Here is a 12130-nt window from a genome sequence, read left to right on the forward strand (position 1 = left end):
GAAAAGAGAGAGAGATGGAGAGAAAGAGAAACAGGAGCAAAGAGGGGGAGAAAAAGAATACCCTCTCTACCCTCCACTCCCTCGCCCAGGATCTCTAGGCCATTCTCCCTGGCCATGGAGGGCCCTTTCCCCTCTCCAGCTGAAGGACTCTTGCTGAAACTACCCGCTGAATGGACCTCTGTCAGAGGCTGTGGGAAACACTGAGGGACTGCTGGGGGTCGTGCCATCACCATCCTCCCCAGGTATCCGCACAGCAAGCCAGTGTACATCTCTGTGGAGCACAATACAGGCAGGCAGGCAGGGTTTTAACCCCCCATCCATCTGCACCCCACCACCCCCTTTTATACACACACACACACCCTGGCACACAGGCACACTCGCCCCCCGGAAATACTGTCCCTTTTATATGGCAAGCAATCCTTAAATTCCAGCTCGCTTGAGGGACGCTTTAATTAACTGCCGCTCATTTCAGCTCGTGCTCCAAACAGTGTTAGCAGTGTTTGTGGTGCAGGGGGTCAAACACACTCCACTCCAGAACTGAAGGCGATCACCTGCTGTTTAATGAATGCTTTCAAGGTTCAGCTCTCCCTGGGTAGGAGACAGGCTTGAACTGATGAAAAGGCAATGAGGGGAGGAGAGGACTGGGGAGCACTACCTCGTGTCGGATTTCAGGGGGAGCTCCACTCTGCACAGAAGCCTGAGAGAACTTTCTCTCTCAAAGCATTTAGATGTTAAATGTGCCAAATTTGACTCTTTAATAAATGTGCCAAATGTGGCACGGTTATTTTTCACACTGTTGCATTGGGAACATAAGCAGACAGTTAGAAACCAGCACATGACAAGGGCATAGGTCCTTCGTCAGCTGCACAAATGAATGTTGTGTACTGTCATAGGAGCAATACAGGACACCGCATTCAAAAATCCTAATGTAATTTAGCGCTGCTTTTTTATATTATGATTTTGGTTACGCTGTCTTAAAATCTAGATACAAAACATGTCTGACTGCTGGAAGACAGCGGAGTAGTTTATCTAAGGGACAGCTAATCCCATTACGGTCCCAAATGGAACACAGGGACGCAGCACTTCTGCCAGGGGGCTGGTCTGTGAGAGCAGGGATGTGGAAAGCCCAAAGACAAATGTCAAGCTAGTTTCCTCCTCCAAACAGGATTTTGAGATGTTTAAAACACTGCCGAGCGACCAATTCCGAGGAACAAGAAAGTAACAAAGACCAAAAAATAGCAAGTACTTAGCAAGTTACCTCCTTATTCATGCAATGTTTTTTGGATGTTGATGAAAGACACATGTTACTCCATGTGCTCTCACTTTTTTTTTGTACCCTGCCCAAATCTATGGATGACGAAACACTAGGTGTTAGCTCTACACCCTCATCTCAGTAGTTCATTCCCATCAAACAACTGTCACAACAAAGGCCTTAAATTCAGGAAAACATGTCACTGAAGGAGCCTGCAGAGAGGCTTTTGTTTCTGCTTATGTGGACAGGGGCCATTGTGAAACAACAGCAAGGTCATGTTGCCTTTACCGATCTATCACCCCACAGCTATTTCAAAGGTCACTGTTTTGGCTTACTGCTCAGCAGTGCAGTCCAATGGGCACGCACAAGGGGAGGCCAGAGTGATCACATTTACAGGGACATTTAGAGAGAGGGTCGGAGGAGATATGCTTCACTTGCATCTCTCTATAAGGAGATCCCCAACATAAAGAGCTCCTCAGCGGGCTATATGAACCCCCCCCCCCCAAAAGTGATTAGCAGTCACTGTGACCAGGAATTCAAGATACGCAAGAACACACAAATGCACCAGGAACCCTTCGAACTCCATGGCTGGAGGGCAGGAACAAATAGTTCAAGGCCTTCACCTTTCCAAGCATCTTTTATTAGTTTCTTTGTGATGGTCTGTGATCTTGACCTCTTGTCCAGGCAGTAACAATGGCTCTTTTCAGCATTAAGCTTTGGTCCTACCTATGACTGACCCAAGATATGGACCTTAAAATGATCACTACCACTGCCATATTGAAGGTTTAAAAAAAAAAAAAACGATTTCTTTCCCTTTTTATTGACAAACAGAGGAGATTAGGTCTTGCTCATCTATTTCCTCTCAAAGAAAAAGAATGCCCTTTAAAATAAATATAAATGTATACATTACCTGTTCCCCAAAACCCTTGATTTGATAAAGGTTATTTGCTGAGGTGGACGTCCTATGACATATTGGATGTTGGTGGTTAGAGTTGGGTGTAATTGCTTCCTGAGCCCAGCCGCTGTCTCTCACACAGGCCTGAAGATAGGCGGTCGGGTCTGTCAACCAGCAGGACTAATGGGACTGGTGTCCACAACACAGACTAAAACACCAGCAAAGAGAGAGTGCCGATTACCCAGCCCTCGGCATTGTCAAGTAATGCCCCATAAAATCAATGAGAGGGAAACATACACCATGCATGCTACAAGTGAACAAACCTGGAGGCTGATATATTTTTTTTAACTGCTATGTAGTGTGGTGGAAAATGTCATTTAATTAGTTCAGTTTGGCTTTGATTTGCCTATTTGCAAACATTTACAAGCCAGGCTGACAGAGAGTCTGAATGCAGGAGTCAGCGTCGCTGTGCTACGAGCCTGGTTTAAATGGCTGTGTTTTGTTTGAGCCTTCAATGAGAAGAGCCGCCATAAATGAATGTAAATAAATCAACTGGGGCTACAGACATCAGCTTCTCCTAGTAAAGATAATTACCAAACCTGAGTTACTTTAATTACCCCCGGTATGCAAGGCAACAAAAGCTAGTCTTTTATCTGTGAATGGACTAAATTTAGCCATTTAAACGACCATGAAAAATCCTCTCCCTTCAAACATAAGCCAGTGTTCAGTTCGGGTAACTTGGCAACCTCCTGCCACTTTAAGCCGCAAGCCTTAACCCTCACCCTGGCAGGTCTATCAGACAAAAGCCATTAGTCTTCACAGGAAATCTGCACAAGAGCGCATCAACCCCGTCAAAGTACATGTAAACAACACGCTTCCAAAGAATTGTTCGATGTGTTTTCGAGGCGTCTGATTGGCCGGGGGGGAAGCGGGGGAGACCACCATCAGCATAGCACTTGACTGAAGATCCCCCGGGGCACACCTTGCCTGCTGACAAGTCGAGGCATGGAGCCATCTGACAGGCAGCACTAGTCTGCGTGCAGCACTTTTGTTTTTCTCTTTGTGGATTCTGTCACAGTATCCATCAAAGGTGAACCGCTGACAGAACGTTAAGAGGTTTTCAGAGACATTTAGCGAACTAGGTGTATCAGTTATACAGAAAGAAAGGCTGGTCAAACTAATTAGATGGGGAGGTTCATCAGGTACAAAGTCAGAAATTATGAGCTGTCAACTCTAAGTATGAGACCCACTAGACAAGCAAAACTTAAGCACTAAATGACAAAGTATTGACCATGACCTGTGCTGCAAACAAGCCATCAAAGCACACTACAAAAGAATCTGCTGGCTTAAAAGAATACTAATGGTCCTTATCTACAACAGCAAGCCCATCTTCTGAGATCAAGTCAAGTGTTATGTAAGAGGCAGCAGCCCTTCCACGTCTTCTGTTGTTTAAAGAGCGTCTGACCACAGTCCTCTCCTTGTGCGCTGTGTTGTGGCTCCCAGGCAAATTTCTCAACAGCTACCTGGACACTCACCAGCCAGAAGGACATCGCAGAGATTTGTCTCCGACACTCGTCTTTGCCCCTTCTAGGTCTCTCCGGCGTGCTTCAGAGTAGACTCCTCTCGTAAGGGTTGTCCGGGATTCAGAACACAATGCGGGCTGGGCTGTATCGGACCTAAGCGGACAGTGCCACGGTCCTCTCCTCGCTGCTGTAGAGCTGCATACACAGGGAGTCTGAGTCCAGCAGTCTGGGCTTTGTCCTGGCATATTTCCTGAGTTGCATTGTTTCGTGTTGGAGAGGAAACACACACACACTCACACACACACTTTTTTTTATCGGAGAGATTCTCCCAGGGGATGTGATCATGAGGCGACGTGCAGTGTGACTGGATCAGGGGGAATGTTTTTCTTTCCCTTACGTTTCTTCCAAAAAGGTCAAAGTTTAACCTGCGTCTAGCACAGAGCTCTCAGGCTGTGCTGGGCTAGTTAACTTCCACAGTTGATCATTGACAGGACTTTCAAGTTAGTCTGACAGCAGAAGACACATCTGCTCCAGCCGCTATTACACAGCAGGACAACAGGAGTTGCTGCTACCTTATTTACTGGCTCTTCATAAGACTAAACAATGACCTTCCTTAACTCCTAAAGGTCTTCTGAAGAAAGTGACTTTGGTGGGTGTACTGACACTTAACCGAAATATGTCTAGGAACTGAAATAACTCAAGCTTGCTGTCCTCTAATTAATACGATTCATAAAGGAATTATAATAGCACTTCAAATAAAAATAAGTGGCACAGTTTATGTTCATGGATTTTACAGCCCAACAAACTCTGCATTTAGTGAGAGGATCCGACACGTGAATTATGGCTTCTGTGACATAGTCGCCTTATTGAATATCCTGTAATTCATCAATGGCAAGGACTTGCTGAACAAGGAAATCATGTGAGTGTCATGCTGATGATAAATCCAACAGCAGCAGCAGCAGTAAGGCTAGACTGCCTGTCTGTTCTGCTGTCCCAGAGAAAGGGTCTCCTCTGAGACATGTTCTCAGGGCTGTGTAGTGGCTGAGTGTAAATCACCATACCCAGAGGACCACTGAGCAGAAAGGATCCTGGGCCATAAAAGTTAAAGCTCCGAGACGGGAGGGCAAGACCACATGCATGTGCTCTAGGGGGGGACCTGTCCAGGACCTGCACTCCTTGAGGTGAAAAGGTCATGGGCAAAGCCAAATGGCACCTTAAGGGCAGACAGGTCAGAACCCCATGACCCACAGGGAGGGGCCCCCCCACCGACCCCAACACAAGCACCCCCCCCCCCCCCCCCATCAGGTCTTGTAGTTTAGTTAGTAGAGACCCTACCTGATGATGTGTGAGAGTACTGAGTGTCTTTTGAGGTCATCTACTTTTTCTTCTAGAGAGTACTAGACAGCGTGACAGCAGTGTGACATTGCTCAAGCTTGTCCTGCATTAAAGGGCTTCTAGATTAACTGTCCCTCAGCACGGGAGCCATGTTTTCATAAGAGAGTCCTTGTGCTCCCTGAGAAGAGGGCATTAGAACAGCACCTGTCCTCTAAGGAAAATCTCCAACTGTCTCAAGCCAGGAGAGGAGAGTGGGGTAGGGTTAGCCGGTGGGTAACTTGGCCCACCACCTGTATCTGGGCAATCATACACAATGTTTTGTCATGTGACCCTGAATGTAGTTTCCATTCCCCATTTTCATCTTGCTGTGGTAGAGTAGATGAACTGCATGTTTTTTTTTAACTGAAATATCAGATATAATCAGTCCCACATCAAAAGCAATCAGTTCAAGAAGTTAATGTGTTAATGTTATGTGTTGAGGGAATGAGAGTGAACTAGCAAACGTGTAGCTCTGGGTTGCTAGGCTAACTACATTGCCCAAAATGGTGGCTGTGGGGCAAAATCCTATCAACGAAAGACATTATATTTCATATTTCAGATGTAGCACAACAGCAGCAATTACAGAAGAAAAACAGATAAGCGCTTCAGTTATGTGGTAGTAGCATCACTCATGTTTGACATTTTGAATAGTCTTTTCCGTACATAAGTGTTTATGTCATTTATTACAAAGTTTGTGATTATAGAGATAGTCAGAACATTATGTGACATGCTGGAGTTTATATTATTTACACCCTAAGAAGTCAGCAATTATACCAAACATACAGTTGAGATTCTACACTGTGAATGTTGCACAAAATAATACAAGTTTCATTCAATTTAAGACTTTAAGTTTATTTCCTAATCCTAGAGACTGGGTTACCCACCATCGGGTTTCAGAACAGTCAACGAATTAGTTGTATTATTTATTGGAATGGGGGATTTAATTATTCATGGGAATTATACTTTATCTGGTTGATATAATAGCTTTTCTCTGATGGCTGAACTTACCCTGTCAGCTGGATCAACTTAACCGTTACACTTTTTTGGGGACCCCATATTTTGTTGTCTTTTTGAGTTAGGCACACTACTAAGGTTTCAGTTGATGGCACACATCCTGAACTTGTGTTTTGTCAGCATTAAGTCTATTGCTGTCTCCTATTCCCTTAGCTATAGATTGACTTAAGTAAAAAACATCTCATCTTACCCGACTCTCTCATACTGTTGGCCCCCACTCCTAACCCCACAGACATATGCATGGGAACAACTGAGAAATATGACTCACTTACTCTTTAGTCATCTAGTGCACTTTACTTTTGGTAAAGGGAGTCTTTAATAGTTTTTGTTGCTGTCTACAAGTGTTTTTCATGGATGCAAATACAGTAAACTCTGATAGTATTCAGCTGTTAAACTGTGTGTCTGTGTCTGTGTCTGTGTCTGTGTCTGTGTCTGTGTCTGTGTCTGTGTCTGTGTCTGTGTCTGTGTCTGTGTCTGTGTCTGTGTTGAGGCTGTGTTTGTGTGTTGAAAGTTTTCAATTCAACAAAGTTCAGTGAAAGGGTTTTAAAAATAGCGGCAGCTTTCTCAGAACAAACTGTTCCCCTGTGGTGGTCGGCAAACAGGCAGAGACTGTGAGAGAGAATGTGTGTGTGTGTGTGTGCGCGTGTGTGTGTGTGTGTGTGTGTGTGTGTGTGTGTGTGTGTGTGTGTGTGTGTGTGTGTGTGTGTGTGTGTGTGTGTGTGTGTGTGTGCGTGTGTGCGTGTGTGTGTGTGTCTGTGTGTGTGTGTCTGTGTGTGTGTGTGTGTGTGTGTGTGTGTGTGTGTGTGTGTGTGTGAGAGAGAGAGTGGTTGTGTTTGAGTCTGCCTGCGTGTACCCTCAAGCGTCATGGAAAAGCTCACACGGTGGACAGGAAGAGGCCTGCACTGCCCAGCCGCCAACACCACTGCAACAGGAAGCACATCTCTTATACAGCGGCACACAGCTGGGCCTAACGATAGTAACCTTTGCTCCCCCCATCTCCTCTCTCCTGCTTGGACAGGAGCTCTAGAAAGGCCTGCCATCCTGCAGCACAACACCCACTGCTCTCACGTTCCCAGCCTGGCCCACGTCACCTCACATGACTCCACTGACAGAGCCCTGTGCAGCGCCACAAGCAGGCTCCTTTCCAACACACCCCCTGGGTGTCCTGAACTAGAACTGTCAGAATGTAATAACACTATTGCGAGATGTGATTGAGAAATACATGTGGTTATCTGTGCTTGTTTGTGCTTGTTGATTTATCTGTTGTTTATAATTTTTGTGAAATCAACAGGGGTCACGTAAGGACAGCATTCATTAGAGTGAGAGAAGCTTATCAGTGTATACTGACACTAGAAACACTCACAGTCATGCAAACACACACACACACACACACACACACACACACACACACACACACCCACACACACACACACACACACACACACACACACACACACACACACACACACACACACATTCAAACTTGCACACTTCCATCGGTATGAAGATGAGATTGCATTCCTACAAATCTGGTACCCTCTGGTTATGAAAGTCACCCGAGATGTGACCCTCTCTTCTCCCTCTCTCTCCCTGTCTCGTGACGAGCCCAAGAGGCCAGACCACCATTCTGCTGCGCTGTGTTGTGGTAAGCCATTTCACAGTCCGTGCCTCAGACTCATTACAGATTGAGCTTATAGTCAGTATAAGTGCAAATAAAACTGCAGCAAAGCCACGCGTACTTACTGTGGCGTCGTTTATACATGCATAATTGCTCTTTTCTGGTGTCAATGGCGGCAAAGCATCTGAAAAAGATTTCTTTACCACCATGAGAGCCTTCGACGCTTAATGCAACGAGGCTGGTGCTTAATGTTTGTATGCATTCATTAAATGACTCCCACTCCGCCCTCTGCACCCTAAACCCCCTCGCAAAAAAATATGACTTGGTCCCACTTTTCTGGGGTACTCAGAATTACAACTTGGGGGGTGGTGGGGGGGCGGAGGTGGAGAGGGGGAAGGGGGGAGGGGTTCCATGTGAAGTGGTGCTGCGTGAGGCTGGTGTGTGTGTGGGGGGGGGGGGGGTGGGGGGGGAGAGATGCAGAGGGGTTCCATGTGAAGTGGTCCTGCCTGAGGAGAGGGGTAAGGGGGAGAGGGGTTCCATGTGAAGTGTTCCTGCGTAAGGAGAGGGGTAAGGGGGAGAGGGGTGCCATGTGAAGTGTTCCTGCGTGAGGTTGCCATCTCTCATTAGTGCTGAGGTGAGCGCTGGGCCATGGAATGAGGTGAGCGTGCGGAGCGTGTGAACTCTCTGGGAGATTAGACATTTCTGCCCCTCCCGCCGAGACCAACGGGCACAATTACCATCCAAAGGTGAGACAAAACCACACTGCTGGGAAGAAGAGAGGGAGAAGAAAAAGGAGAAGACGAAAATAATAAGATGTATGTTTGGGCTGTCAGACACATTTTGAAGAGCGTGGTTCACCTCGTCACTTCGCCTCAGAAGGGAGCTGCTCCTTTGGGCTGAGGGACACTTTTGGCTGAGGGGCACTATTAGCTGAGGGACACTTTTGGCTGAGGGACACTTTTAGCTGAGGGACACTTTTGGCTGAGGGACACTTTTAGCTGAGGGACACTTTTGACAGAGGGACACTTCTCTGTGGGGCTTTTGTAGCATTCAGGATACGCCTGGCAATTTCATCACCTTCTGCAAAATCACCCGAGAGCACCTCTCAAAGGCAGTGATGGACTTGCTAAGGATTGATATCCAGCCCATGGATTACTGCCGCACAACCCCCACCCACCCCCACCCGCTGTGAAAAGCGTCTTTGTCTTTCCTAACTGAATTAGCTCTCAGAAGAAGACAAAAAGGCACAATTTTTCAAGCAACAAGATGTCACCCTTCTGCTCTCGCCCTTGTCTCATGTCTGGAAGTGAGCGAAAAGGCTTTGACCCTGCAAATGAGGTGATGAATGCTGGGTCTCAGTCTCTAAAGTCATTCCCACGGGGGAAAACTTGCCCCAAGTAACCACAACAGCAGACAGCTCAAAACAACACACAGTATTTCATAGTTTGTTTCATGCCTCTCATAAACGAAATAAGGTGGTTATTTGCATCTATTGACATCCTGTGTTGTAACACACAATAAAGGAGGCACTATAGACTATAGGAAAGGCTATTTTTAGTTAGGGTGGGGTGGGGGGGAGGCATCCTTCCTACATCTCATGGAGAGCTACTCTATCCCCTATGTGTAGTGAAGTGCATATGTACGTATATGACGTGTATCTTATGGTGGAGGCCCCTTAGCAACATATGGCATAAGGTCTCTTCATTGGTAGATTCACAACTGATTCACAAATGTATTCTGTGTACATGATGTCCATCTCCTGCCCACCACTGTCCAGTATCTCTCTTAGCTCTTTCACGACAATACCCCCATCTTGTGGTGAGAGAACTTTGGCCTTCTATCCTTTTGGTCGCACACACAAACATGCACGTGCACATACAAGCACGCACACATGCATGCATGCACACACACACACACACACACACACACACACACACACACACAAACATGCACGTACACACACACACACACACACACACACACACACACACACACACACACACACACACACACACACACACACACACACACACACACACACACACACACAAACATGCACGTACACATACAAGCACACACACATGTGGGCATGCACACACACACATGCATAAACACACAAATATTTCACATATAGATACACCATATACTGTTAAATACGCAGATAAGTTTACAAACAAATGACATAAAATCTCTATGTCTAATCTAATTTCTGCAAATCTACAAATTCCCTCAAAGGAAAAGTTTTCTTCACATGGAGCAATTGCAAAAAAGCACCTTTTTTAAATTCTATGTTTCTCTTTACGCGCCAAACAAGCCGAAATGAAGGAATCAAAGTCATTCACATCACAAGTCTGTGAACAATGCCCCTTGATGGTTGGTCCTTATCAGTTATATAACTGGCCTGCCTCTTTATATACACATCTAGAGATAGGCTTTTGTTTAAAAAGGTTATCAGAGATATTTCACTTTGTGGTATTTCAGTGGTTGTATGGTTCAACTCACAGTGTACTCACAAGGTCACCACCAAATACTTCACACTGTAGTGGCAGTGATGTACTGTATATTCACTCTCCTATGAGGAGATGATGGAAGATTAACTTTGTCTGTAATAATTGAATGTAGAGATGGCTCTACCATTACGGTCAGCATTCATTTGTAGCCAGTTGGTCCTCCATGCTCCTAGACTTAAAAACATCATCATTATAAACACGATAATAACAATATTTAAACCACCACAACGTTCGCAGGTGAAAAACATCATTCACTTTTGGATATCCCAAGGTCTCCAATCATCTTCACTGAATATGATTGAGTTGATCATAACCGCTCACTGCTGGACCAGGAATAATGCAGCTGGCTCTCCTATAGGCGACAGTGGTACAGGAGGTAGAGAAGTCGTTTAGTAATCAGAAGGTTGCTAGTTCGATTCCCTGTCGAAGTGTCCTTGAGCAAGACACTGAACACCTAATTGCTCCTGATGTGCGGTGTGCCATCAGTGTAAAATGGGTATACATCCTTGTGAGTCGCTTTGGATAAAAGTGTCTGCTAAATATAACTATAACCTATGAATAGTCACGTGGCGTGACCTCACCATGGATAAAAGGGAAATCTGTGAATACAAGGCCATGAGCCTTCCATGTCACTACCATGCAAAGCTGAATTGAAGTCGGAGCTGAACTTGAATTTCTTGTCCTGGAGCTAGACAGCGTTGAGTGAACAAAGCGAGCCGGTACATGCTGTCAGTGGATGTGAGTGACTGTAATCTTGATGGTGCGATCAAGATGAGTCAGACCGTGGAGTGCGCCTCGAGGCTCCTTCAGCCGCTGATCAGTGTATCATTAACTGCCATCAGCTACCTTTCATTCACTCTATAAGTACTTCCTACACCATTCATGATGCCGCACCAGACTAGTACTCGTCTACTAGTACTCTTACTAGGCTTTCTTAGCATCTTAAAGAACTGAATGTGAAACTTGTCAAGCCAGATTCCATCCGTAATACAATAACTCATAGCATAAATTCTAACCCTCAAGCATCAGATCAGTCTCTGAAAATTCCATTCTGTAGGAAGTGTTTAACACACGGTTAAAACAATGCTGCAGGAATCCGACACCAGGTGTTCCATAGAACGTTCTGAGAAGAAGGAGGTGGAGACAGGAGAGAGACAGCACTCCACTGTTTAGACTGGCCACACTGTGCTGGCATGACAAAAAAAGAGATGGAATCTAACTCTTTGTTTATTTTGCCTCTTCCCAAGAAGACTTTCATGTGTGTGTGTGTTCATCCTAAAAAATGCCATTATGTGACCAGACCTCAGGTAAATGCAGTCTCAACTTCTGTCTGTAGGAAGAGAAAACCCATATACAATGGAAATCCAAATGTTTGCTCAGCTTCTAAGCTTTCAAACAGTGACTGCCACTTCAGTGGCTTTCTGGAGCAAGGCCAGAGAGGCCAGGATATTGGCAATAACCAACGGGGACCCATGTTGTTTTTTTTGTATTTGCAGACTGACCAAAATAATATCCTCAGCTAAAAACGATTCCCAGCAATGCACACCGGTTTATTCTACATATATCACTACTGACAATGGCAGTCTTTCATTTCACTTTTTCTGTGGAGATGTTAGTCATTCCAACCCTTAAAAAGCCCTGGAGGGAACCCATTCTGATAGTAAAGAAGAACAGATCAACATCTGATACTCCCTGGCCAAAGGCCAATCACTTAAGAAATGATGGACGTCCTCGACACTCCCCCCGCCTGGCAGACTCCATTAAAGCAGATGGCAGTCTTATTTCCAGCAGACATGCAAAGGCGTGGGCCACAGCCATCATTTTATGACTGCCTCATTATTAGAGATATATAACTTCTCTCTCTCTGGAGTTTTGTGAGTTTGACTCATACGAGCTCTACACCTGTAGAAACTGAAGGTGAGATTCAATGACATCTGCGACGGT

General features: G+C 45.5%; 1 protein-coding gene across 2 annotated transcripts in view; it reads right to left on the reverse strand.

Annotated features, from left to right (window-relative positions):
- Nucleotides 1-3827, reverse strand: part of tns1b (tensin 1b) — a 160265-nt gene extending 156438 nt beyond the window's left edge. For both annotated transcript variants that reach the window (XM_080839271.1, XM_080839272.1), the window contains exon 1: nt 3683-3827. In XM_080839271.1, the coding sequence (XP_080695397.1) occupies nt 3683-3697 (15 nt within the window). In that variant the 5' untranslated portion in view covers nt 3698-3827. The remainder of the gene's footprint in view (nt 1-3682) is intronic.
- Between the last annotated feature and the right edge of the window lie 8303 nt (nt 3828-12130).

The sequence above is a fragment of the Sprattus sprattus genome (genome assembly GCF_963457725.1).
Source record: "Sprattus sprattus genome assembly, chromosome: 5".
In the NCBI taxonomy this organism is placed as follows: domain Eukaryota; kingdom Metazoa; phylum Chordata; class Actinopteri; order Clupeiformes; family Clupeidae; genus Sprattus; species Sprattus sprattus.